The following is a 27,240-nucleotide window of genomic DNA, read 5'->3' as shown; positions in this document are numbered from 1 at the left end:
TGAGTGTCAAAAATTTCTCGATACTCTGAGTATTAAACTAATGGACTTCGAAAGTATAAAAATGAAACTTTCGAAGTTGTCAAGTTTAAACTAACGAGTGTACAGTTTATACTCACTCAGTGTACTGAAATTGAGGCGGCTAGTTTATTTTGTATACTATTTAGTATAATGCCAGTATAAATATTATACCCCGTATAAAAGAGACAAAATTCAAAAAATGTTGTTTTGTACTTTTCATATATTATTAAAAATATTTTTTACATTTTTATAAATTACTGAAGGTAATTTTTAATTTAAAAACATACATAAATACAATACATGTACAAAATATGTACGTATCTATGCATATTTGGGCAAATGCAGCCGTTTTACCGCTTATGTCGCTGATCATCTCCAGAGTGAAGGCCGTCCAGATGAATACCAAATCTTGGTCGAGGACGCTGATATTGAAGTTAACATTGCGCTGGCCGCGGTCAGAAAAAATGCAAGCCAATTGCAAGATCCTTAGTTCCCGGCATCTGGAGCGCAGTTCAAGGTGGTGTCAGTAAAAGGAAAAGAATTTACTCATTAGTTATGCACTAAGACACAATTTTAATGTACTTACATTTCAAATAAGCCCAAAATAAGCAAATATTAAAATTTTAACAAGTAATTTTCACGAACAAACCTTAAACAGACCGCAGCGTCGTTTACAAAATACACTAATGTAAAACCCTTAAAATACTAACGCGTCCGAATAGCATTAAAAAGCGGTAACACTTTTTCTGTTCGACATGTCCAGGTTCCAAACCAGAGCATCCTGGCTTCACACCAGGAACGAAAACCGAAAACTTTGGTATAGAAATTAAACTCAGGACATAAACTTAACACTATTTAGTCTTAACTTAACACTATTGAGTCTGCTCCTTACATTATTTAGTTTTAAATTAATACTGACAGTTTGATACTAGATGTAGTTTACTTTTAATACAACGCGTATTAACTGTAAACTTTCGGATTTTTTTTTGGGTGTAGAAACACTCTCGAGGAAGGGTCGGTTCCATGGGCAGCATCAGGAACCAGCTGGAGATCTCTAAGGGAATGTCCTCTTTGGCTGTATCTATGTCAAGACCATCAATTCCCAGAGGAAAGTCTATGTTTTGGTCCTCCCAAAATGTGCTATTATCCAGCATACCAACCTCATCAGCTAGGTCCCAGCTAATTTCGAGGGTGGCATTTATGGTGCTCACATAGTTTCGTATAAAGTGACTGAGATATCCGCCCAACTGACTGCTTCCATTGGCATTTCGGTAGACCACAGTTCGCGGCATTATGTTCTCGGGAAGTGCTTTCAAGGTATAACCACCCAGATTCTCAATTTGGGGTTCAAAGTATCGAAGAATCTCCTTGACTCTTCGCTTTATAACGCGAAACTCCGGGAATGCCTGGAAGCTGTAGATAAAGTCTCTATTCAATCTCTTAAATGCCAACACATTGAGCATTTTTTCACCGAAACATTCTAGGAGTATATCTCGCATTTGGAGATCCGAAGTTGTGAACAATATGGTTGGAGTATCTCGCATATCTTGAAGATTATTATACAGCGCCTTCATAGTATCGTTTTCATTTTTATCCAAGCAAACAAGTACTAGCATCTTTGAACTGAACACATCTCTAAGATACACACTTTGCTTTGAATTGAAGTTTAGAATGGGAACCTTATCATATAAGTTGTTTTCCATCCAACACGAATCCCTTTGAGGGTACATTTCCAAAAGCAGGATCGTCTCAAAATGCAGCTCATCCTCAAGAGACATCAAAAGGTTATTCAATGTAAAGTTACTTCCTCCTACCAAACTGGCAAATACAAAATAAATGGCGACTCGCATTTCTATGACTGTTTAAAACGAGCTGGTAAAACGAACTGCAACTTCGATAAAATCAGATAAATGTCTGCTACACAGCCATAACCAGAAAGCACTAACCAGTAATTGTCACTAAATTAAGGCACCCAGGGGTAAATTTAGCAAACAACCCTTTAAATATCAATAAATTCAATGCATGGTTGGTATAAAGAAAATATGTTTATTTGTAGGAAGGTAAAAGGGATTATAAATCGTATACAATTAAAAGTGTTAATGAGAGGAGCCTTTTCCTTGCCACCTGTAGTATTCAATCTCACCAAGAAAGGCTAGAAAACTTGCGATACTTCCCACTAGAAAGGCCAGCCATACAAAGCTAAAATCACTCCACTCGAAATCCCGATACGTCTCTTGTCTCGCATCTATTTTGTAATTGATTTTCCGTAGGGCAAGTAAGTCCCTGAAGCTCCGTTTGAACCAAAACTCGTATAATCCGCTCTGGTGAGTGAGGGACTTGTATCGATTCAGTGATTTGTAGAACACAGAGTTTTTCGGCAAGGGCATGGCCAGGATCAAAAGAGGTATGAATACTATCTCCCGGGACTGACGGAATACGGGCTTCAGTAGTCTGGTCTGTGCCTGCTGCAGAAGTGGCCACAATGTCCAGGTCACAGGATACGCGTAGGATTGGTCCATGGATAATCGCTTGTTCTGGAACTCCTCCGAGTTGGTCAGTTGGAAAATATCACTATGGTCATCTGTAAATTTCTGGCCCACTGCTTTCTTCATCGACTCCAATTCAGAGGGGACAATTAGGATCTTCAAGTTCAAATTGCGCATTTGTTCCCAGGAAAGGATTGGTTGACCCAAAGGAGGGTGTACTAGCCAAGTCTCCAGACTGGCGGCATAGTAGTTGCTCACAAAGAACCCACTCAGCAGGAGATACCAATAGATGGCCATCAGCTTGGGGGAGAGTCTTTTGGGTAGGATGAATGTTTGGGCTAGCGTTCCACGAAAGACCTTATCACCCACTGAATCAGTACGCCACGTAGGACCTAAGCCCGCCTCTATGCGATGAGCATTAGCCAGCACTACGGCTAGAAGGACCATTAGTGGTATTAGCCTCTCCAAACCCAATTTGATGAAGAGTCGAGATCGGGGAACACAGGGTTCCATGGGCAGCATCAGGAACCAGCTGGAAACCTCCACCGGAACGTTTTGTTTGGTCGATCCATGCTCAATGCCGTGAATTCCCAGCGGAAAGTCCACGTTATTAACTTCCGCCAGTCTGATTACTTCCGGCAACTGAATCATGCCATCTTCCGGAACAAATTCCCAGCAGATCTTCAGACTAGCATTAATGGTGCTCACATAGTTCCTTATAAAGGGGTGGAGGTATCCAGCCAACTGTCGGTTTCCATCGGGGTCCCTGTAGACCACTGTTCGGGGTATTATGTTGTCGGGTAAGGTTGTAAGGATATGGCCGCCCAGATCCTCAAGATGCGGTTCAAAGTACTTAGATATCTCCTTCACACTTCTTTTAATTAACTGAAACCTTGGGAACGCCTGGAAGCTGTAGATAAACTCCCTATCCAAGCCCTTGAAAGCCACCACATTAAGCATATTTTGTTTTATGCACTCGTGGAATAAATCACGTATTTCATAACCCGATAGTACGAATAATATTGTGGGAGTATCGCGAATATCTTCCAGATTTTTATACAGAGCCAGCATGGTATTTCCTTCGTTTTTATCCATGCAAACTAGTGCCAATATTTTTGTATTAAATGTATCTTTTAGATACAAGCTTTGATTTGCATTCAGATTCAAGATGGGCACTTCATTTTGAATATACTTTTGTTTCCAACACAAATTATTTTCACTGGAACTTTGTAAAAGAAGAACTGTTTCGTAATGAAGCTCGTCTTCAAGGGAGTTTAAAATGTATCTCAGGGAAACACAGTGTGTGTCCACCAAACCGATGGTAACTATTAAAAACAAATTTAGCCTCATTCTCGAGTTGTCTGCTCTAAAGGGCTGGAGAAGAGAAACTGCAACTTGGACGAGAAATATTCTAAGGGTTAGGGTAATTAAGAAAAACAGTCTAACATTCAGACCCCATAAACAATGACAATTTAACGGTCATTGCTTATAATTGGAGCTAGGTACCAACATAAAGTGCATTTGTAGTATGTTTCTTTGAAATTAATTCATTCAGCTTGTGGCTTGGAAATAGAGTTTAGTTTAAAAACCTGTTCAACTAACAAATAAAATATTAAAAAAGTAAGGAACAATAAGTAAGTAAGGTGCTAAAAATTTTAATTAATAATAATTTTATTTGTTAATACTTGTAATAAATAAATGTATTACTTATTAGATATTTTTTATTAGTTATTTTAAAGAAGTAACAGTTACATTTATTTGTTATTATTTCTTATGGAAGCGTTATTCAAATCAGGAATGCCCCTAATATGCAGCACATCCAAACACATTTTTGAACCACCCTGCTGCACGGGATGTTTCAGCACTCGCAGGACGGTCACACCGAAAGCAAACGTGAAAAAGTGAGACGGTTTATTTAGTTTTTATTATTAATTCTGGCACGGTAGGGATGACAAATGGCTTATATATAAACATATAAGCCGTCCGAAGAGCACGCTACAATCGACGGCTAAATTATGGGCGTGATTTAACCGGTTGTCAGTGGCACGAAATGCGAAAATACTTCGAAATTTGTTGCTGTAGTTGTGTAATTTGATTTGGATTTGTGCGAGGCAAAAACAAAAACAAAGATCGCGCGATATTGCGTCGATGACGTAGCCGACTGCGTGCGTGTGTGTGTGCTGTCTAACTTCTCCGTTTTAGACAGCCAAAGCTTGTGTTTTTAATCACTTTATCGAGTTTTAACCAAATCCACAGTAGGCTAACAGCAGAAATCCCCACCTTTTATTTACTTTTTTTCAATAGACGAGAATCGTGGAAAGGAACCGTTACATTGCGCCAACGAAAGAGAAGGATAGAGAGAGAGATAAGCGACAGCAAACAAAAACAAAAGAGGAAATCGAGGGGCAGGGAAATCGAAAAGCGACAGAGAACCCAAAGATACACAATCCACAGACAGTTTTGTCGGAAATTCAAAATTACAGTTGAAAATTCTTTGGAATCGGATTGGCAGCCAAACCGAGCCGCGCCCCCCACCGCCGCCCCCCGCAGACGACGACATGAACGCCCTGCTACGTCACAAGGGACGCAACCTGCGAACGAGTCACCTGGCCCAGAATGTCTACAAGCGCTGTAAGTTGGCCAAAACAAAAGCGACGGAAATCCCTCAAAACTTTCCATTGATTTTGCCCCCTTTGCGTGTGAGGGCGTGTTTGTGTGTGTGCGCCCCTTATCCAGTATTTTGTTTTGACTGCACTTTCGCTGGAAGGCAACAGCTGACTGGAAAACTACGACGTGCGCTGGAAATTCTATAGTGGGTGATTAAGGCAGTGGCGTAGTTTGAAAATGTGTAAAAGGAGGACTAATATTTTTATTTTTTTAGATCAATAACCTAGAATGTTTAACCGGTTTTTTAATCTTCAAACCCCTTTTTATGATCCGCCACTGGGATCTCGTCTGCTAATTTAATTACTCATATTGTTTTCAACGTTTTGTTGACTTTGGATCGTGACAAGTGGCAATCTAATCACTTGACTTATATATAAGGCCTATTATTTGGCAATATAACTTTTCTAATCCTATTAGTACCCATCATCTTGTTTCTAAAAAGTACCAATCTTCTGGGAAACACTCACAAATTTGGCATTATTTGCGCTACAATTTTAGAACATTTCCCTAGAAAACCCTAACAAGGAACAGGTGCCAAAGACAGGTAACCGAAAAACGGCAGACAAATAGGCACCTGCGGAAAAGTACAGTCACAGTTCAGTGCAAAAACTATTGTGTAGACCTGAAAACAGGTCTGAAATCATTTGAGAGACCCGAAAAGAGGTCAGAAATCGCCTTCACTTTCTCCACACCGCAGTTCCTTTTTCGGGTTCGCTCTCCTCATTTCACTCACTTACCTTGAGCAATTGCCAAGAATCGGAAAATCAAATGGGGGAGAAAGAAAAGAAAAGGAAAAGTGCGCTGTAAACAATTGCACTCGGCGCACATTTCTGAATGTTTGCTAAATAGTTTATTTATAGAGGTAGAGAATTCGCAGTGATTGCGTGATTTTCGGTTCGCTTTGTGATTTATGTAAGCTCCACTCCAGGTGCTAATTGCCTCCCCCTTTCGCCGGCGATCTTTGCCTCTTCTATATCAACCATATAGTCTACTCCAAATCCCAACAAAAATCCGTAATCTACCCCCTTCTTATCATCCGCAAACCTTTCTTGTTTTTTTGTTCGTTGTGATTAATAATTTATTGTGTGCTTTTCTTCTCACTCTTTGTTTCCCTTTTTTCGCCGGCTGTTCAAGATTGTTGAACTGATTTCATTTTCGTAGGAAGAAAGGAAAGGTGTTTCGGAAAAGCCTTTCGTTATGCGACTGATTCATATTTACTATAAAATCAGTTCATTGAACTGGCGGAGACTTTTGTGAATCTTACTAAGAAAAACACCAAAAAAGACAAATCCTCAAGAATTCGCGGGTATTAAATTATCGCTTTTAACCGAACCAATAATAGGAAAGTAGATTTTTCAATAGCTGCGAATTCTTCAGATTGTGTGTACTATTCTCAATTTAACTATTTTTCATTTTTATTATATTTTAAAACTCAAAAAACTAAATCTCATACTAATCACCACTTTTCCAACTCTTTCACAGACCTAAAATCGAGCTGCTGCGCGTGTAGCTCGACCAACTTCACAGATGGACCCGCCACAGTGGACGAGCGGCCCCGGAGGTCCGCTTCCACATCGGTGCTAGAGGTCAGCAGATCGCTGGGCGCCCAGCGGAGGTTCCAGCCGCACGCCAGCTACGGCTACCACTACTCCGGCCATGGGTTCAGGCATCTGCACGCCAGCCGGACGATGTGGGAGACGTCCAGCTCGAAGATCGACGTGACCGTCAAAAAACTGAAGAACCAGCAGAAGGAAAAGGTCGAGGAGATCATGAAGGAGGTAGCCAATGGTCAGGCGGCGGCCACTGCCAGCAGTGCAGCCGCTACGGCCACAGCCTCCGCAGAGAAGGGAAGTCAGAAGGCTACAGCGACGACTGGCTCCACATCGGCGACCGCATCGTCGACATCGCTGGCCCAAACGGCGGACAAGGCGGTGGCCAAGCCGAAGAAGCCGCTGGCCACACGCATTTGGGACGAGCTGGTGCACTACTACCACGGCTTCCGGCTGCTCTCCATCGACGTGGCCATCTGCTCGAAGCTCCTGTGGCGCGTGCTCAACGGCAAGACGCTGACGCGGCGCGAGAACAAGCAGCTGCAGCGCACCACCTCCGACCTGTTCCGCCTGATCCCCTTTTCGGTGTTCATCATCGTGCCCTTCATGGAGCTGCTGCTGCCGCTGTTCATCAAGTTCTTCCCCGGCATGCTGCCCTCCACGTTCCAAACGTCGACCGATCGCCAGGAGAAGCTGCGCCAGTCGCTGGGCGTGCGGCTGGAGGTGGCCAAGTTCCTGCAGCAGACCCTCGACCAGATGCCCGTGCAGCACAAGGAGCACAGCAGCGAGGAGGCCAAGCAGTTCGAGGCCTTCTTCACCAAGATCCGCAATCCCACGGAGGCGGTGAGCAACGACGACATCATCAAGTTCGCCAAGCGATTCGACGATGAGATCACCCTCGATTCGCTCTCCCGGGAGCAGCTGGCGGCTCTCTGCCGCGTCCTCGAGCTAAATACTATTGGAACCACCACGCTGTTGCGTTTCCAGCTGCGCCTGAAGCTGCGTTCCCTGGCCACCGACGACCGGGTGATTGCCCGCGAGGGAGTCGACTCGCTGGACCTTTTGGAGCTGCAGCAGGCGTGCAAGGCGCGCGGAATGCGGGCCTACGGGCTGACGGAGGAGCGACTGCGCTTCCAGCTGAAGGAGTGGATCGATCTCTCGCTGAACGAGCAGGTGCCGCCCACGCTGCTGCTCCTCTCGAGGACCATGCTCATCTCCGACGACAGCATCACCACCGACAAGCTGAAGGAGACGATGCGCGTGCTGCCGGACGCAGTGGGCGCCCACACTCGTCACGCAATCGGCGAGAGCGAGGGCAAGGTGGACAACAAGACCAAGATCGAGATCATCAAGGAGGAGGAGCGGAAGATCCGCGAGGAGCGCGAGGAGGAGCACGAGGAGACCATCGCCAAGCGATCGGCCATCAAGGAGGAGATTCCCGCGCCCTATGTGTTCGCCGAGCAGCTGGCCAGTGACCAGAAGAAGGAGCAGGCCTCGGTGACCGAGACGGACAAGGGCATCTCCTCCACGGATGTCCAGCTGCTGTCCGACGCCCTGAAGACCCTGTCGTCCGACAAGCAGCTCGTGGTCGAGAAGGAGACGATCAAGGAGCTGAAGGAGGAGCTGGCCGACTACAAGGAGGATGTGGAGGAGCTGCGCGAGGTGCGACAGGTGGTCAAGGAGCCGGTGCGCGAGAGTCGGGCGGCCAAGATGCTGTACAACCGCGTGAACAAGATGATCTCGCAACTGGACAATGTGCTCAACGATCTGGAGGCCAGGCAGAATCAGATCAAGCAGGCGGACTCCAGTGACTACGTGGCGCCCGCATCCGCAGTGGAACCCGAGCAGATGGTGCACATCGACGAGCTGGTCTCCACCATCAAGCGCATGAAGGAGGCCTCCGACGAGGAGCGATTCAAGGTTGTCAGCGATCTGCTGGTCAAACTGGATCTGGACAAGGACGGCCTACTTTCCGTGCAGGAGATCACCAAGGCGGTGCAGAGCATCGACAGCGAGGCCACCAAGATCGACAAGAAGCAGCTGGAGGAGTTCACCGAGCTGCTGTCCAAGCAGGCGACGCGGCGGCGCAACGAGGAGATGCTGCGCATCGACGATCTGATGAGCAACATCAAGGTGCTGAAGGAAACCAGCGACGAGGCGCGTCTCAAGCACATCGAAGCTGTCCTGGAGAAGTTCGATGCCGACAAAGATGGCGTGGTCACGGTTAACGATATTCGGAAGGTAATTATCGCACAAGAAGGTATTTCAAAAGTATATCTAACTGATATTCTTTGCAGGTCATGGAGTCCATTGGTCGTGACAACATCAAGCTGAGCGAGAAGGCCATCGAGGAGCTCATCAGTCTGCTCGACAAGGAGCAGGTGCTGCAGGCGGAGCAGAAGATTGAGAAGGCCATTGCCAAGAGCATGAAGGAGGCTGAGAAATTGAAGTCTGAGGTGGACAAAGTGGACAAGGATTTGGCCAAGCTGGTGAACGATATTCACGACTCGGCCAAGGAGATTCAGGACATTGCCCAGGAACTGCGCGACAAGGAGGAAACTGTGCCGGACAAAGCTAAGGAACTGAAGGCGGAGGTAATTTAATTAGTTGGTTTTTTAATGCAAAAGTTTACTAATGGTTTTCTTGCCCCTTCAGCCCGCTTTTAAGGATACGGCCAAGACCTTGAAGGACAACGCAAAGAACCTGGACGAAGCGGCGCCAAAGGACTCGAAAGTAGATCCCAAAACGCCTTCTACAAAGGCTTCGGCTGGAGACGGTCCAACCGGAAAGTCCGGCGGTGGAGGAGCCAGTAGTGGAGGAGCAGGTGGCGGAGCAACGACGGAATCGGCGCTCCGAGAAGCAGCCGAGCGGCAAATGGAAAAGATCCTGCCCTCCACCGACATTGGCCTGCCACCGACGATACAAACACCACCGCAACCGCCGACGTCCAAGAAGGCGACGGCCACGGCATCATCGACCCTGTCCACGACGATCACGGCCAAGAAGCTGCTCTGACCGAAGTCCCAGAAGTCCAAGGAGGCAGCGGCCGAGACAACTAAGCGTGTACCTAAGCCGAAGTGATGTGTGATGATGGAGTAGAGGGGCGGAGGAATAGGTAGTTGCTGCTCGTGTGTCCCCCTATATTGTTCCGACTATGCAAAGATTTAATTGTTACCACTTAACGTAAACGTAGGGAGAGCAAATCGAAACGAAAATGCGACTCTGTATTTAACTGAACCCGAGATCCTTTCGCAGGATCAGGCTCAGAATCTGGAGAGTGTGCTATACTTAACGCGTGGCTGTAGTACGGTATCTTCTCTAAGTAAGGCACAAATCAGAAACTAATAGAAATACATAAGAATATACCCACTTAACCAATGTATCTTGATTTCCAACGCCCTAGTTTTACATACCCTTCACTTGGCCCAAAAAAAGAAAATATTAGCGAAGCGATTGTGATCATTAAGCGAAATGTTAATTTACCATTTATACCCTCCTCTATTGATATGTATTTTCATCATCAGTTTTTTAGGCATTACGATATATTGAAGTTGAATTGAAACCACGTGATAACTCTAAACAATAATGTGTGTGCTTGAGTTAGCTAAAAAGGGAATTTGTAAAAGTGTTTCGCAATAAAAGTTAGTATAAAAACCATCTACCGATTTTACCGAGTGCCATTTACGGGGTCAATCGTTCCTGTCGTATGTAAAATGATTTTCCAAGCCGATGCACACTTTCCATCTGGGTATTATCAACAGTTTCACAGAAATTACAGCTTTTTCATCATTTGCGATTTTTAAATAACTGACTGCAACCGAACAATTGCTTTTACAAACCGCATTGATTGCTCAGAAATATATATTTTTGCATTGTTTATTGCCTCGGGGGTGAAAACCCAGTCTTGCCAACTGGTTGGCTGTGATTCGCAATCGGCAACCACAAAACCCAAACTTTTACGGCCAAGTTAGTTTCGGCCAGCGAGGAGCGGAGCAGGAGCATCATATCCTGGGCAATAGAAGTAATAAAAATTACCACAAAATGTTCAGAAATTTCATCTTTGCCTGCCCGCTGACCCATAAATTCCCATCACATCCAGCCAATGGCCAAGAAAGTGTGGTGGTACTCGTAAAATATTTAGAAATGCTCTCAAATATTTTACGGGGGCAAACAATTGAGTACAATCCAATGAGGTCCTGCCTGAAATAAGGATTAGTATTATGCGATGTCTATGCGCCCTGGAAATTAATCAATCCCAATAAATATGGGAAAGCTGCCATGACCAACAACGAAATCGAAAGCAAATAAGCGAAAAGAATAAAACGGAAATTTATTTAAAGGTAAATAACAGCGCCAAAACGCGAAACAAGCCAAATAATAATAAACTTCAGCTCCGCTGGGAGGGAATTGTTGTTTGCAATCAGGCAAAACCCAACAATCCAGCACCAACCGGGCACCGCAGACAGACCGGATCCGGATCGGAGGACCAGGGGATCCAGAGGGGTGGCGGGACAGGGTAGCTGGACAGGATGGGGACGGTACAGGAAAGTTCTGCGAGACACTCTGGTCTGGCGAAAGTTTGCGCAGCTCAAAGTGCTTCGGATGCAACAATGAAACTTGAAATCTGCCATGAATTGCAGACAATCAGCGACGGGGGACATGCACGGAAAAAAATAGACAACAGATCAGATTGATATTTGCAGCTCACTTTAATATCAAGTTATTCACATCATTTTGATATGATTATTTTAGATTATTTGTTTTAAAAATAATAAATTTTTAAAACTTTTTTGAACCAACTGATATGATAAAATATCAAGTTGATATGATTAAATCATAAATTTGACAAAAATCATATCGGTAGAGTTGACCTTAATTCATATCGAATTTTCTTTTTGTGTAAGACAAACGGACTGGGGTGAATTTAAAGCATTTCTGTATTGCAGTATTTCACCATTTCAGCAGAACGAAGTTAATAAGTTTGAAGGGACGTCCCGCGTAAAAATGGCGAAAATTATTTGAAGAAATGTTACAAAACAATTAAAAAGTTGCCGACTTTCATGAGTCAATCAAAAGACCGGCAGCCACAACGAGTTCCTCTACCGAAACTTTGCCATCAACTTTGCCCCACTTTAAATGCCAGACAGCAAGCATACGCCCCGTTGTACTGCGAACGTACGTCATATGAGCAGCAGCAGCGGCAGACATCCTAAATGCAATTTGTCCTTGCTGAATTTTATTTTCTGGCCAATCAGAGGCACAACTTGAAACTTGAAAAACTGTTTGCTGCCTTTTCGAAAAGCGGCAAAACAACAGAAGTCCCTGTCAGAAAGTCGGAGGCTGTCAGTTGTCTGCCCCACATATCGTGCATTATAACCCGGGATGAGCCCGTCGGAGGCGCTGATGCACACCAGATGCAGATGTCCGTGCGGATGGCAAGGCTGCATTTTTTCATTTAATTTGCTCTTCCCTGCAATTATTCTCCATAAACTTATTTAGCTTAGATATTTTCTCTCTTTTAATTAAGTTTCAATCTCGAATTTTGGAACCAAAATAGACCTAACTGGGTCACACAATAATTTCTTTTTTGTCTAAAATGTAATAAATATTCTCTGCTAGAAATTGCTTTAAAATAGCTTTTTTCTTATCACCACATAACTCGAAATATGTATCAAATTTCTGCCGCTTATACACAATCTTTCGCAGTGGCGTACTTCAAATGTTTTATTTTTATATAACTTTTCTAACCATAGCCTTTCTTTTAATAAAAGTCAGAAATTACTAACCAATAATCTTTTGATATGAAGTTGATAAAGAAATAAATTATGGGTCCGGCAGTTCCCTTGGGATATACTTGGTGAGTTATTTTCGACACTTTTAGTATTTTTAAAGATGATTGCATACATATTTTTGCTCAAAACACTCGAATTGAATTCCCCAGATACGCTCCTAAGAAGTAATAGCATTGAAGGGAATTAGTCAGTCCATCAGGGCCTATAATAACCAAGAAATAAATACATTTCAAATGTTGAAATTTTAGTTCTCAGGGGAATTTCCTTATCGGAGTTTCTCAGCTGTCCATGTTAAAGCAACTGGGGGGTCCCTATATAAAGCCAATAGAAGGTGGAACCAAGAGGCTGTCGAGTTTAGCTGACCACGGATGAGATTCTAGCACTAAAGTATTTCGAATTTTTGCATTTTCTCAAAAGAGGGACATTCAAGTTTTGTATTATCATTATCATTATTGGTTCTTCATGAGTAAGATATTTGCCAATTCAAAGCTTCCCATACTTTAAAATCGATTTCTTATTTCGTTTTTTCAGTTGCAAATATATCTTTGGCATAACTGGACAATCACAGGTATTTCCATAGAATATCCTCGCGATAGCAGTGTAACTTTGTGACATAAAGAGTCTTTATTTATTAAAGATACACTGACATTGTGAGGATAATGTATGGATTTACCTGTATTTTAATTTATTCTTATTGAAAAAAATGTGCTTGCTTGTGGTTAGTAGTTTGTTAATTGAAGTGATGAGAAAAATGTATTGATCTATAATTTTGTTACAGTACCTGCTTAAAATGGCCCAAGAACTGTAGATGTGACTGTTGGGCCTGAACATTTTCCACATGTGATAACTGATGACAGTTATTATATGTGGAAAGAGTTCAAGTCGATCAATCGCATTTTTCTGTGAAACTGCTGCTATACCAACTGAAGTTTGGACTGTGTTAACTGATCCTGGGTTCCTAAGCCCAAATGTTTAATATCAATTATATTTTTCTATTTTTCTTATATAAATCCATAATTAATTTGAGTAAAATAATTAAATAGGAAAACACATTATTACTTTTGATATACTTATTTTTCGTTCACTATAACTTCCACAAATAAAGGTACAAAAGGTTAATCTAATCTCGTCGTGGTATTCGCTTCTGAAAGGGATCGGACTCCCTGTGGAACCATCCGTATCGCCAGCTGGTTGCCTCCGGATAGTTGTACTTGTCGTCCGGACTCCGTTCATAACGCCTTTCCAGGTAGGTGGACCGCTGACCATTCCGCAGCAGCTGAAGCTCCGCCGCTGGCACGGATTTCATGGGATAAATCAGGCTTTCATTGAATCCCGTCCTCTCCAACGGGGATAAATCGTAATGGAAGACTCCCTGATGGGAGGGACGGTACATCCGGCTAGTTACTCCATGCGAACTCCTCAGCGGAATATAGAACTGCTGGGTTCTAGTCGAGGCAGTGATCCTAGTGGTTCCAGTGCTTCGCGAGGAACCTAGTCTTGAGTTCTTGGAGCTAGGATTCTCGACGACTTGAGGCCTAGCACTTGCTATTCTTATACTTCGTTGCGAAAGGGACTTTGGCTTCGATGGCGATTTTTCCGGAGTCTTTTCGGAAACTTTACGAGCTGATAGATCACAAGAAGCTGAAGTAATCTTGGCCACATTCTTGTGTTTACTCGCGTGAAATACGGAAATCACTGGATCCGAGGACGTCTGCTTATTGGAAGACCCTATACTAGTTGATTTTCTCGAGACTATACGCTGCACCACCACACTTTGAAATTTTGTTACTTGTTTATTGGGAGACTTAAACATTTCTATAAACTTATGATACCTACAGAAATAACAAAATAATTTTATTGACACTGAAGGAAAAAGAGAAGAACTGTTGTGAAATTCTACTGATATATATATTATAATTAAGCACAGACCCTCGAAGATATCTTAAATCAAAACATTAAATGTGGCTACTTTTTTCACAAATTGCACATGCAGATATTCTTATATACGTCTATATTAACACAATTTAATGCCCATAGGGCTGACCCAAAAACACTGTCTGCCTGTGTTATTAACTTCATACATTTCGATTAAACCATTAAATGATTAATGCTGTCGATGCTTAATTTTATTAAAAAGAATTTTCTTAGTTGTATGAAGGAATAACCCGAAAAGAAAAAAAAATAATTCTCGTCGTTTGGAAAGAGTTTATGTCTTTTATAAATGCCGGCTTTGATTCTCAATAAATGATAATCCCCAGCTGGATTTTCGCTCGTAACCCGAATTTGTGTTTATTTTCAATTTGTGTGGTGGTGTGAACATATAAAGTGGATTATACAGAGATAAGAGCGCTCTACAGACACATTTTTCTCGCATTTCCCGTGTATTTTTTAGTCTGGCCAAAAGGAAGCGGTTGGCCCGCACACGTTGGCCATAAAAATATCGCAGATATGTCGCCAGACTGTGAAATGTTTATATGCATGGGGTCGCGTGTCGTGTGGTTGCAGTTGCCATTGCATTTGCACCAGGAAACTCCATAAAACGCGGGAGAAATCGACAGGTCCTTCCACTCCTCGCACTTGGAACTTTAAGGATATGTATGGGATATATGTATGTACGGCATTGATTTGGTCTCGTTCCAATTGGCTTGTTTATTTCCGAACCCGAATACGAATCCTTTCTGTTTACTTGGCGGCTTCGTTAAAGGTGTTTTTGGTAGTCTTCTTTTTTCGGGGGTCTTTGGGTTTCTGTTTATCTACCTTCACCTGTGTACTTGCCTCCGGGAAAACTGCATAAATTAGCTGCACGTCTGTTTTTATCTTGAATCCTAGCTTTTTCATCGAAATATATCACTGAAAATCGAAACTTTCGCTGCGATTGCGTTTTCTATTTGACATTTGATACAGTATATCGCAGATTGATTTTGGCCCCGCTCTTATATGATAGATGGGCGTGTGGAGGTGTCATTGCAAGGCACTCGGAACTGAAAAATTGAACGACTTGCAACTTTAATAAGACGAAAGTGCGCGACAGCTGAAGCACTCGCCTTTTCCTCGACCCTCCGCTGACCATTAGCGGAAAATTCTCTCCACTTTCCACTTCGATTTCCATTTTCCTTCGGCTGCTGCATTTTTCTCAAATTCTCCTTTCCCCTCCATCTCCTTAATTTGCTCGGCATTTGTCGCCATTTGGCTTTTAGTTAGCCGGGGAAATGCGGGAAAAGCGGAAAATCGAGCAGCTGAGTGATGGAGTTGCAGTTGCACTTTACTGCAATTGGTTGCACTTTATTCGCGGTTGCGTGAGTGGAACTCGGAACTAAGGAATCCAATTGGCGGCGAGAAAGTTTAAACTTCTAAATTACTTTATTGCCAGCCTCATAGTTCCACGGTCCCAGCAAAACCATTGAAACTTTTTGTTCTTAATTAAATTGAACTCTATCAATATCAGATTTCCACACATTTACATTTTACGATTTTACTATATTAATTAGTGTAATAAGTACCCAAGAACATAATATCTCCAATCATATTCAGATGATTACAGAAAACTTTAAGAATGATTTTGCACAATATTTAAATTTTGTGTGGTTATGGGTGTGAAATTATCGATAGTGGGCATCATAACTTAGTGGTGTACATCTCATAGAATTACAAATTAATTCTATACTCACTATATTGTTTTGCTTGTCGTATCTTAATTGGTAAAGACGGCTTAATACCCGGTTGTTGAATATTTTACAGTAATGACACGATCATTTCCGACCGCCAAGTTCAAGAGGAGCGTCGCCAAAACGACAACTGAGTGGCGGATACCGAGTTGGCCAAGTCAAAGTTCGTTGACTCAAAATGGCACTTTGGGGCCGGGCACTCGCAACATCTCCATCTCCATAAGGATTCGCAGGAGCAGCATTTGCTGGAGGTTGGGCTGCGAAAGGACTAAGTCAACAATGGCGTGTGCATTGCTGGGTTTATTAAAAAGGGCTCAGGTGAATGTCTGAGCGTCCCGTTTGAAACAGTTGTGCCCCTGTTTCCACTCCCTCCCCGTTTGTTTACTTAGCCGAGACACACGCAGGCTTACGTATACGTAATATAGAGATAGAGATGGAGCCGTGGCAACCAGAAGCCTCTAGTTTGCCTTGGATAAAGGCCCCTCCCCCTTCGCCGCTCTACTGGGCAGCCGTCTGCCGTCAATGGTCAAAGGTCATTTGCATTTTGCCAGCGTCAGCTTGTCCTGGCCAAGCAAACAAATATTCACGTTTGCCGCCTCTTTTGGGGGGCGGGGCCAAAGATACAAATACAAACTGATTAAATGGCCGAGATTGGAGGGGCGGTGAAAATATTTACAAAAGACCACAGCTGCACTAAAAAATATTTTAAGATGCAAAGGTTATTTTAACCAATATTGCTCTTTTTATACCCTTGCAGAGGGTATTATGATTTCAGTCAGAAGTTTGCAACGCAGTGAAGGAGACGTTTCCGACCCCATAAAGTATATATATTCTTGATCAGCATCACTAGACGAGTCGATCTAGCCATGTCCGTCTGTCCGTCTGTCCGTCTGTCCGTCTGTCTGTTTCTACGCAAACTAGTCTCTCAGTTTTTGAGCTATCGGGATGAAACTTTCCCAAAAGTCTTCTTTCTATTGCAGGTAGTATATATGTCGGAGCCGACCGGATCGGACAACTATATCTTATAGCTCCCATAGGAACAATCGGAAAAAAAAAACTTTTAAAAATTCTAACTTCGGTGTTTTTTGAAATATTACCTTCTACTTTTGGGGATGTTATTTTTTTAATATTTCTGAATTTCGAATTAATTATTTAAAAAATCGGACTACTATATCATATAGCTGCCATAGGAACGATCGGAAAATTAATGGAAAAGTAATAGGAAATAAATTCTAGCTTCTTTGGTTTTTGTTGTATTATCTTCTACTCTAGAATATGACTCTTTTTAAATATTTCCGAATTTCAATTTTAATTTTATCGAAATCGGACGACTATATCATATAGCTGCCATAGGAACGATCGGAAAATTAATGGAAAAGTAATAGGAAATAAATTCTAGCTTCTTTGGTTTTTATTGTATTATCTTCTACTCTAGGATATGACTCTTTTTAAATATTTCCGAATTTCAATTTTAATTTAATCAAAATCGGACGACTATATCATATAGCTGCCATAGGAACGATCGGAAAATTAATGGAAAAGTAATAGGAAATAAATTCTAGCTTCTTTGGTTTTTATTGTATTATCTTCTACTCTAGGATATGACTCTTTTTAAATAATTCCGAATTTCAATTTTAATTTGATCAAAATCGGACGACTATATCATATAGCTGTCATAGGAACCATCGGAAAATTAATGATAAATATTAGAAAATTGAACATTTTTGCGATTTGTTAATTAATAGGAATGATCTGCAAGGGTATATAAGCTTCGGCTGGCCGAAGCTAGCTTCCTTTCTTGTTTATTTTAAAATAATTATTTTTTTTCGGAAAATTTACTAACAAACGTGTTAATTTAATACAAAAACAGGTATCGACTGCGTGTTGTTTTAAACCTAAGAAATATTTAAAGATGTGAGAGTTACTTTATAAATAATATTTTTATTTTGAAAGTACGTCAAATAGTGGGAAATAGAGTACAATTTTAATATTTTTGCTAACGGATTCGATGTTTCTTTAGTATTTTGGATAATGGTTATATTTAACCCAAATTTCTTTGAAAAGAAATATTTTCTTGAGAGTACTATTTCATTTTAATTAAATTCTTTTTACTCTTTTGTCTTGTTGAGTTGTTGAATAAACAATGAAGAAAACATTGGGCGATAAGGCGAATAAATACAGAAATGATTTAATGTAATAAATTTAATAATTTGAGAGACACGTCGGCAGCTTGCGACCCCAAGGTATAATAATAAAAATTATATATATAGTATACTTTTCCCAATGATTAATTGACAAATTGCTGAAATATGTTTTTTGTTTTTTCTTTTTTCGCATGCCACAGGCAATCGAGGGCTGCCAACATTTTGCACCATGTAAACACATTTCCATCGTCACAACGCCCCTACCATCGCTTGATCCCAATCCCGTCGTGTTCAAATCGCTCGTCATTAATTTCCACACATCGGAGTGGGACTTTCGAGAACAATGGAAGCACTTGAAACTGTGCTCCAAACCTTGTTTATCCACAACAGCGTCCTCAACTTTTATTGGGTCTTTAGTTTCGCCGGAGGTTGGAGGGGATTTAAGTGGGTTTGGGCTTTGGGTGCCGAGGACGCTGGGTTAGAGGCAAGAAAAACAACAATCAACACCATTTGACGCTACAAATTAAGCTCGGAGCAAACAAATCGTGGCAAGTTGCCTCGGTTTTGGCCCGCCAAAGTTTCTGCTGCTGTTTTTAGCACATGTTGTTGCCCGTTTTATGTGGCTGTCTTGTCTGCTTTCCCGCTTTTCCGCTTATTGCTCGCCTCAATCCCCATTTCCCCAATTCCCCGAAAACGAATCGCATTCCCATTCCACGCCACTCCACTCGATTGTCTCAAGGGCAATTCCCTGCTCTTCGATTGGCTATGCTCACTATTTATGGGGCGAAAGTGCTTAATCAAATGCCAAACGGCAGGGGCACGCACCGAAACCGAAAACACGGCGTATACTTAATTTACCCACATCGCCCCGAGCCAAAACATTCCTTTTCCTAAGCGCTGAGTGCTAATGAAGCCATGGTCTTAACATCGAAAATTCTTATTTAATTAACAAGTTTAACAAGGTCTTAACTGTTGATGGAGGACTTTAGACATGAAGGGTGTTTATTTTGTTATTGAAAAACATTTTATTCACTATGCCTTTTCAAGCCCATGAAAATTTAGATGAAAGGAGGGATTTTACTACTAAAGGTGTTTAAAAGTTTGCAACAATATTTTTTAAAGGTCATGAACATAAGGATTGATTGGATTCAAAACTAAAAAAAAAAACAATTTATTTACCTACTTATAATAATTACTAAATATCATATTTAATTTTGTCAAATATGTGTATAGTTTTTTATAGTTTTAACGAGCTGCAAATATTCCCATGTTATAACAGTTAACTCGTAAACTTTAGAAAACACAAATCATGCCATTTTTAAATTCTGCGGCTGGCTAATGCATTTTGATTGTCAATTTTGATAAATGTCTTTATTAATTCATTTAGCGCTTGGCCCGCGGCGATGCCAATAAAATGTTGAACAAAAAGCGTTGCCGTCAATGCATAAAACATATATTTGCAGAGCTGCAAACCTTTTGGGTCGAAATGGGCGACCACGTGTGTAAATTGGGGAAATAATTGCATTTTTGTGATTCTATTTGCAGGTCGTTTTGTTTGCAGTTTCGCTTAATTTATTTATCCGCCAGCCGCACTTTTGCTAAACGTTTGTTTTGGGGATTGGCTATTTCTGGCTGGCACGTGTTTAATCCTGGTGAGTATGCGCCACACCTCCAGGACGAAATCCCCCCGAAGTTGTCCCCTTCTCTCCTCGGAAACACGGTTGTCATAAAATGTTAAATATAAATTTATGGCAGACTGCGCGCTGCCGGCATACTAAGCACCGCATCAGGACTCCTCACGACTCCTCGGGAAAGTCGCAAAAAAGGAAATTCCGACGGAGAGTCGAGGCTTTCCCCGGTTGGCTAAGCACATTAGCAAAATGAAGCTGTTTCGATTACGATTACATTGGCTAGAGATTTGAGCTTTTGTTGCACTTTGTGCTGATTTTGTTGTCAGCACTTCAGCCACAGGACCTCCGTAGATTTCCCCTTCACTCCGAAGGACTCAGGTCCTCTTTAAGTGGGGTCAGCTTTTTAGGTTTGGCATACAAATTGAAATTTGCACAATGTGCGGCCGAAACTACAGATTTTATTGTAATTGCCCCCTTTAGTTTTGACATCTATAATCTGATTAAGGTGATAATTGTTAATTCGCTTATAGAATGGATTATGCAGATTTACCTTTATTGCAGCTAATTTGATTATTTGCTTTATTTTATAGTGATTTAATTGCTTAAATGCCAAGCGAAAAATGTAATTGAAAATAAATATATTAAAAGCTAGTTAAAAACTAATTTGAATGCAAATAAATTATAATAAAAAGCCAGATTAATAAGAGTTCGAATTAATTACCTTTAGAATTTATGGAAATTTCCTTTGTGTATTATAATGATTACATATTTAAGATATTAAAAATTCAAATTTTTTAATACAGTTAAATGGTTTTAAAGAAGATTCTTAATAAGAAAATTACTAGTTTTAATGCAAATAATTTAAAATAAATATTTTTGGGGGTGAGTATATGGAAATCACATTCATTTGTTTGTTCCATCACTTGAAAATTTCCAGCTTGTAAACAACGTACACATACATACATCTTATTAAACTTTAATTTTTTGAGCCTAGTTTAAAATGGCCGAACGGTATGATCGAGCTGTGACCATCTACTCACCCGATGGCCACCTTCTGCAGGTGGAATATGCCCAGGAGGCCGTTCGCCGGGGCTCCACTGTGGTAAGTCCCTGTCATTCCGGGCATTAAGCATTATTTAATCGGCCGGAACCCCGCGAAAGGTGGGTCTGCGCACCAACAACGCCATCGTGCTCGGCGTGGAGAAGAGGTCCGTGGGCGATTTGCAGGAGGAGCGAGTGGTGCGCAAGATTTGCATGCTCGACGACCACGTGGCGTTGACTTTTTCGGGGCTCACGGCGGATGCACGGATCCTGGTTAACCGCGCCCAAATGGAGTCCCAGAGTCATCGCTTGAATTTCGAGAAGCCCGTGTCCGTGGAGTACATAACCCGGTGAGGAAAAGTCCACAGATAACACAGTACAAAAAATATTGGGGGCTAAAGGGGATTTTAAGACACCCTATGGCTCTAAAAAACTAAGTAATATTTAGTATGTATTTATGGTATCTTCAAAATAGGGATTGATTCCACTTATAAAAGTGTGCTTTTAATGTTACCTTATCTTTCGGAGTGTGCTTATCGGCATTCTAGATTAAAAATATTTTTCATATTTTTAAACGCCTTTTTAAAGGTTTTTTAACTTAATATTGTAAGTCTTATTCTTGAATGCCTTGAAAATATTCCACAAACAGCAAGAGTTTTTCAATCTCATGGTTTTTTTTAAATGTCTAAAAGTATGCAATAAAAAATTGTACCTCATTTTTCTAAGGGTGTCCCGTGGTCTTCCAGATTTTAAATATATTGTTGCATACTTTCAGGTTTTAGGTTTTGAATTATTGTAGGAAATATCGTATATTACCTTTTATTAAGTAAAAGGATATTCTTGAATAGAAGATGCGAATATATCGATTTGATTCCTTTCAGTGCAGGCCACGGGGTGATTTGGCTTTTCCTTTTATCCCTTTCCCCTTCCCCACCCCTTCTACATTTTCCATTTTCCACTTTGCAGCTTCATAGCGCAGCTGAAGCAGAACTACACGCAGAGCAATGGCAGGCGGCCGTTCGGATTGTCCTGTTTGGTCGGCGGCTTCGACGAGGACGGCACTCCGCACCTGTTCCAAACGGAGCCCTCGGGCATCTACTACGAGTGGAGGGCCAGCACCACCGGTCGCTCCGGCCAGCCCGTTCGCGATTATATGGAGAAGCACGCGGAGGAGATTCTGGCCTCCGCCGACGAGCCCGCGGCCATCAGGCACATAGTCCGCACCCTGGTCGCCGTGTCCTCGCTGACGGCCAGCCAAATGGACGTGGCGGTGCTTAGGTTCGGGCAACCACTGCGTATGATTGATCGCAAAGTGCTGACCGATCTGGTGCGCTCCGTTCGCTCCGAATTGGAGGCCGAGGCGGAGGCCAGTAGGCTCAAGCGAGCTGCCTGATTTCTGGACATTGCCTCGGGCCTCGCATCGCACTTTCATGACCAATCAAAAGTTGATAACCAGTGCGTCTCCTCTTCTCGTATTTTCTCTTTTTTCTGGGCAATTCAATTTCGGACTGGGAGTTGGGGAAAAGTAATCAGCAGGAAAAATGTGTAAAGCGTGGGTAAATCACTTAATTTGTCTCGGGGGCGTATTTGTTTACTTTATATCTCGAGACGAGATGGCGCGTCCGCTCCTTGCAGGCCAACCAACTTAAAAACTTTTAAGTGAAAATGAGAATTGAATTTGCAGGCGAAAAATCAATAGAAGTGCGCGCACACATGCAGAAAAAATGAATTTTTGGGCAAACTTCATTTCGTTTGATAAATTTCTAGGATTCAAAGGGATGCCAAATTTGTCCTAGGAAATTAGGGTTGAGAAAACATCGATACTGGGACCCATCAATATTATCGATATTATCGATAATATAGGACAAATTACTAAAACGAAGGAAAACCCAAACCAACATTTATAAATTTAAATTTAAATTGTAAAACTTATTAAAACATTGTTTTTTTTACTGTGGGTTCCATTTAGGGTTTCCTCCTTCACTTTTGGTTCCCCAGGCTATCATATTGGACGTCAAAAGTTTACCACCTCTACTTATTTTTTAAACCAAGTGCTTTACTCAAATGTGGGCTTCAGAGGGTTAAGGCTGTGAGCTTTTATTGAGGTATTCTCAAATAATTTAAAATAAATATTTTTGGGGGTGAGTATATGGAAATCACATTCATTTGTTTGTTCCATCACTTGAAAATTTCCAGCTTGTAAACAACGTACACATACATACATCTTATTAAACTTTAATTTTTTGAGCCTAGTTTAAAATGGCCGAACGGTATGATCGAGCTGTGACCATCTACTCACCCGATGGCCACCTTCTGCAGGTGGAATATGCCCAGGAGGCCGTTCGCCGGGGCTCCACTGTGGTAAGTCCCTGTCATTCCGGGCATTAAGCATTATTTAATCGGCCGGAACCCCGCGAAAGGTGGGTCTGCGCACCAGCAACGCCATCGTGCTCGGCGTGGAGAAGAGGTCCGTGGGCGATTTGCAGGAGGAGCGAGTGGTGCGCAAGATTTGCATGCTCGACGACCACGTGGCGTTGACTTTTTCGGGGCTCACGGCGGATGCACGGATCCTGGTTAACCGCGCCCAAATGGAGTCCCAGAGTCATCGCTTGAATTTCGAGAAGCCCGTGTCCGTGGAGTACATAACCCGGTGAGGAAAAGTCCACAGATAACACAGTACAAAAAATATTGGGGGCTAAAGGCGAAGGAAAACCCAAACCAACATTTATAAATTTAAATTTAAATTGTAAAACTTATTAAAACATTGTTTTTTTTACTGTGGGTTCCATTTAGGGTTTCCTCCTTCACTTTTGGTTCCCCAGGCTATCATATTGGACGTCAAAAGTTTACCACCTCTACTTATTTTTTAAACCAAGTGCTTTACTCAAATGTGGGCTTCAGAGGGTTAAGGCTGTGAGCTTTTATTGAGGTATTCTCAACATTTAACCCTCTCTCATGCCGGCTTGCATTATTTCATCGGTGAGCAAAAGGTTGCCGGCAATAATGGATCAGGATTCCAGGATCTGTCGCCGGATGCAGAAGTTGTCTAGAATGCCGAAGGATATGGGGTCCACAGCCTCCCATTTTTAAACTCAAACAGCTCCTTGTGGGCTCTCATTTCGAAGGCCCCTGCACCTGGAACGACGCAAGTGACCTAGATGACATTCCGAAGGGCATGGAGAAAGATTCGCAGATTCGTATATATTTTGTGGAAAACAACAAAAATATATTTATTTTAGATGTTTAAAAAAAAAGTCACAGAAAATTGTAAGGTTTAGGGTTTACACTGGGTATCGATTATTTCCCTGTCGTTTTAAAGAACTTTTCTTGAAGGAAGCAATAGTGTTGTAAAGGTGAAAGCCCGTGTGTCATAGGAGGCCCTGACAGCAGATGTCATTTCATTCTGGCCTCACTTTCGTTCACTTTTTTCCGACTGCCTTGGCGAGATGTCGTGCTCGTAAGTACCGCTGGTTTTTCCAAAGGTAGATTTTTATCAGAAATAGAAGTAGATCCACCCCGTCTAGACACAGCAACGACTTGGTGGGAGATGGCAGCTGGATCGGCTGGTTCTTGGGGATCAAGGGCAACGATTTCCTGTGCCGCGTGCCCACCGACTACATCGAGGATAAGTTCAACTTGACGGGCCTGGAGTTCTTCAGCCAGACCTTGGACTTGGTCCTGGAACCGGAGTTCGAGATTCCGGGCTGGGACAATACGGTGGATACGTCGGACGCGGAGCAGCTGTACGGCATGATCCACGCCAGATATATCCTGACAGCGAGGGGCGTGGAGGATATGTGTCTGAAGTACGAGAGGGGTGACTTTGGCTCCTGTCCGCGGGTCTTCTGCAAGGGCCAAAGGACCCTGCCCGTCGGCCTCTCCGATCAGTGGAATCAGTCCCACGTGAAGATATATTGTCCCCGTTGCCAGGACATCTTTCAGCCCAGATCTCGTTGTGGATTGCTCGATGGAGCCATGTTTGGAACCGGTTTCCCACACATGTTTTTCATGCAACTCCCTAGCATGAGACCCCATCCTCCGAAGGAGAAGTACGTGGCCCGGTGAGTTATTATATCTTTAAAAAGTTATTTCATACTTATATGATCCCCTTGCAGTCTCTATGGCTTCAAGATCCATAAGCAGGCCCTGATGCCATATGAACCGGCTGAAGTGCTTCCCAAGAATCACGGATCTTCGACCAGCAAGTCCACCTTCTTGGCTTCCACAAATCCAATGACACTACCTAATCCTTCACGTCGCTCTATAAGAGGGCTGAATGTCTAAGTTGAACTCTAAACCAAGGGAAAGCACACACATGTTGGTCTGATGTCCTGTTGTTGCAATTAAACGGATTCTTGCTTAGTGGATTGATATGGCCATATATTCGAAAACTATACAAACACACACTCTACTCAATATGCCAAAACACTATGATATTCATATCTGGCCATATCAAACACTTGTAATGCTTAAATGAGTAGCAAAATAGAGGGTCCTTTTCATTTATTGGGGTAATCTTCTGGGTGTTTCGGAACTTGAGCAACTTTAAGCGGCCTTTTCATCCGCTTAGGGTTATATAGTTTGCACTGGCAGAAAAATTTGGTAAGATATATTAAAGCTTAGGTTATTTCAAAAGTCATTAAATAAATAGAATTTATGTTGCTTAATAGTCTAGTCACACTATGTGTGGTAACCTATCGAGTGAGCCAACAACCCGATTACTCAAAAAAAGTGTTTCCACTGGGTTAACTCCAAATATCGAGTAATGACCTCTAGTGTTTGTTGTTTGTGTTGTTTATTTGACTACAGATGGACCTTCACCGATAGGAAATAAATAAAAAATATACCGAATACTCCGAAATACCAAAGACCCTAAAAGTACCTCACTTTTGCCCACATCTAGTTGCCTATACACAGCCTATGTAAAAAAACATAACTCCACCGCAGTGTAAATAGACTATTAAAGCAAACCTGGTTCATAATCGCGGATTTGGCCTTGAGAATTTTTTCCATTTTCTAAAGATAAAAAAATTTCCAGATTTGTAAGAGTATGATTATATTTTATCTCGGTGTGCCTTGTGTTCGCTGGATTGCGCAATCAAAATCCACTTGCCGGCACAACCTGCTAAGCCGATAATGGGAATTATGCTGAGCCGAGCTAAGACGTCCTGCGATTCGCTGAGAGTCCTGCAAGTCCTGCGAGTCCTGGCAAAAGGAGTCGGCTCTCGTGTTCCTGTTCCACTGGCATCTCCAATAAGTCATGCCTTTATTATTATTTACTGCCGCCCTGGCGCTTTTCAGCTTTCAGTTTTCCCCGCCACTCGACGCCTTTCCTTCCTTTTCTCCTTCGCCTCTCGCACTTTTCACACTTAATTTCATTAAGTAATCTTTCATACTGCAGCTTTTATTGAGTTTTAAACTGGCAGACCGTATAATGAGTATGGCGGGTGTGGAAACTCGGAAAACTCGGGAAAATGGAGAAGCGGCGAGGGCTTTTCAAAAGGAAGAGAGCGTTTTGTTTTACATTACAATTGAGCTGGCAATGTGTTTTCTTATTGTCTGCGGATGGCTTTTCTCCGCGGCTCCTTAACCACCTGTTGATCCATTTATTCATGGCATTTCCCCCTCAGTTCCACTCCTATTTTTCATATATTTATCCAATTGCAAAGAGAAACACGTTAGTCCTGGGTGGATAAACAAATCCGAATGCTGTTCTAGTAAACAAAGTACTTGCATTCGATTGGAAACTCCGCTCCAAGCTGGCGTTTTCATTCTTTTTGCCAACTGTGTTTTCAAGAATGGTCGAATATTTGATTGTATCGCCGCAGGCTCCGCAATTTCTAGCCATCCCATCCCATCCACCCACCAAACTTGTTTTTCGGAATCCCGCAAAAAGCTTACCACGGAAATATTATTGTGTGCCGGCTTTCCAAAATATTTGGACTCCCTCTTCGCCGGACAAACAATAAATACAATTCGAGTTCGAAGCCCTAACATTTTCAATTTTATGAATGATTCACAGGCTATTGAAGGGGAGGGGAGAATGGTTTTAGTCCGATGTGAAATAGAAAATAAACAATAACATTTGCAAATTACTTTTGCAACCTTTCTCTTGCGTTTTGCATTTAACACAGTTTATTCATATTTAATCCAATATTTCTGTTTCTAAAATTTTAGTTAGGAGGAGGATTTTAGAAATGGATAATTTTTAAACACTGCTTGCCATTATATTTTGCGAACAAACCA

At 42.1% G+C, this 27,240-nt stretch overlaps 7 protein-coding genes and 1 long non-coding RNA gene across 12 annotated transcripts; 4 read left to right on the top strand and 4 right to left on the bottom strand.

Annotated features, from left to right (window-relative positions):
- Positions 1 to 220: 220 nt before the first annotated feature.
- Positions 221 to 691, bottom strand: LOC138912513 (uncharacterized). Its single transcript, XR_011418066.1, has 2 exons — positions 605 to 691; positions 221 to 518 (listed from the first exon to the last, which is right to left on the bottom strand). It is a non-coding gene; the product is annotated as an uncharacterized lncRNA (long non-coding RNA).
- Positions 692 to 926: 235 nt separating this feature from the next.
- Positions 927 to 1,592, bottom strand: LOC138912234 (uncharacterized). The gene has a single exon (XM_070212145.1). The coding sequence runs from the start codon at positions 1,590 to 1,592 to the stop codon at positions 927 to 929; it is 666 nt and encodes a 221-aa protein (XP_070068246.1).
- A 522-nt stretch (positions 1,593 to 2,114) lies between these two features.
- Positions 2,115 to 3,854, bottom strand: LOC108059736 (uncharacterized). Its single transcript, XM_017145152.2, has one exon. The coding sequence runs from the start codon at positions 3,852 to 3,854 to the stop codon at positions 2,115 to 2,117; it is 1,740 nt and encodes a 579-aa protein (XP_017000641.2).
- A 521-nt stretch (positions 3,855 to 4,375) lies between these two features.
- Positions 4,376 to 10,378, top strand: Letm1 (Leucine zipper and EF-hand containing transmembrane protein 1). 3 transcript variants are annotated; one of them, XM_017145209.2, is made up of 5 exons: positions 4,376 to 4,446; positions 4,809 to 5,135; positions 6,654 to 8,962; positions 9,019 to 9,315; positions 9,377 to 10,378. In XM_017145209.2, the coding sequence occupies exons 2-5, from the start codon at positions 5,063 to 5,065 to the stop codon at positions 9,734 to 9,736; spliced, it is 3,039 nt and encodes a 1,012-aa protein (XP_017000698.2). In that variant the 5' UTR covers positions 4,376 to 4,446; positions 4,809 to 5,062; the 3' UTR covers positions 9,737 to 10,378. The 3 variants fall into 3 exon arrangements, with proteins under 3 accessions (XP_017000698.2, XP_044249094.2, XP_070068412.1); XM_044393159.2 differs by having other exon boundaries at positions 4,387 to 4,405; XM_070212311.1 differs by lacking the exon at positions 4,376 to 4,446 and having other exon boundaries at positions 4,722 to 5,135.
- Positions 10,379 to 13,548: 3,170 nt separating this feature from the next.
- On the bottom strand, positions 13,549 to 14,367 carry LOC108059752 (uncharacterized). The gene has a single exon (XM_017145172.3). It carries the CDS (start codon positions 14,324 to 14,326, stop codon positions 13,634 to 13,636), a length of 693 nt encoding a protein of 230 aa, XP_017000661.2. The 5' UTR covers positions 14,327 to 14,367; the 3' UTR covers positions 13,549 to 13,633.
- A 6,505-nt stretch (positions 14,368 to 20,872) lies between these two features.
- Prosalpha4T2 (Proteasome alpha4 subunit, Testis-specific 2) lies at positions 20,873 to 22,576 on the top strand. The gene is made up of 3 exons (XM_017145167.3): positions 20,873 to 21,055; positions 21,115 to 21,344; positions 21,961 to 22,576. The coding sequence occupies exons 1-3, from the start codon at positions 20,954 to 20,956 to the stop codon at positions 22,385 to 22,387; spliced, it is 759 nt and encodes a 252-aa protein (XP_017000656.2). The 5' UTR covers positions 20,873 to 20,953; the 3' UTR covers positions 22,388 to 22,576.
- Positions 22,577 to 23,009: 433 nt separating this feature from the next.
- On the top strand, positions 23,010 to 24,174 carry LOC123002731 (proteasome subunit alpha type-7-1B). 2 transcript variants are annotated; one of them, XM_044393297.2, is made up of 4 exons: positions 23,010 to 23,135; positions 23,248 to 23,355; positions 23,415 to 23,644; positions 23,788 to 24,174. In XM_044393297.2, the coding sequence occupies exons 2-4, from the start codon at positions 23,254 to 23,256 to the stop codon at positions 23,909 to 23,911; spliced, it is 456 nt and encodes a 151-aa protein (XP_044249232.2). In that variant the 5' UTR covers positions 23,010 to 23,135; positions 23,248 to 23,253; the 3' UTR covers positions 23,912 to 24,174. The 2 variants fall into 2 exon arrangements, with proteins under 2 accessions (XP_044249232.2, XP_070069195.1); XM_070213094.1 differs by lacking the exon at positions 23,010 to 23,135 and having other exon boundaries at positions 23,165 to 23,355; positions 23,871 to 24,173.
- A 139-nt stretch (positions 24,175 to 24,313) lies between these two features.
- On the top strand, positions 24,314 to 25,482 carry Ssl (Suppressor of Stellate-like). 2 transcript variants are annotated; one of them, XM_017145160.3, is made up of 3 exons: positions 24,314 to 24,451; positions 24,504 to 25,055; positions 25,110 to 25,482. In XM_017145160.3, the coding sequence occupies exons 1-3, from the start codon at positions 24,441 to 24,443 to the stop codon at positions 25,276 to 25,278; spliced, it is 732 nt and encodes a 243-aa protein (XP_017000649.2). In that variant the 5' UTR covers positions 24,314 to 24,440; the 3' UTR covers positions 25,279 to 25,482. The 2 variants fall into 2 exon arrangements, with proteins under 2 accessions (XP_017000649.2, XP_017000650.2); XM_017145161.3 differs by having other exon boundaries at positions 24,378 to 24,451; positions 24,519 to 25,055.
- The last annotated feature ends 1,758 nt before the right edge of the window (positions 25,483 to 27,240 follow it).

Source organism: Drosophila takahashii, chromosome 2R (assembly GCF_030179915.1).
Source record: "Drosophila takahashii strain IR98-3 E-12201 chromosome 2R, DtakHiC1v2, whole genome shotgun sequence".
Lineage (NCBI taxonomy): Eukaryota > Metazoa > Arthropoda > Insecta > Diptera > Drosophilidae > Drosophila > Drosophila takahashii.
This window is presented reverse-complemented; position numbering and strand designations above follow the sequence as displayed.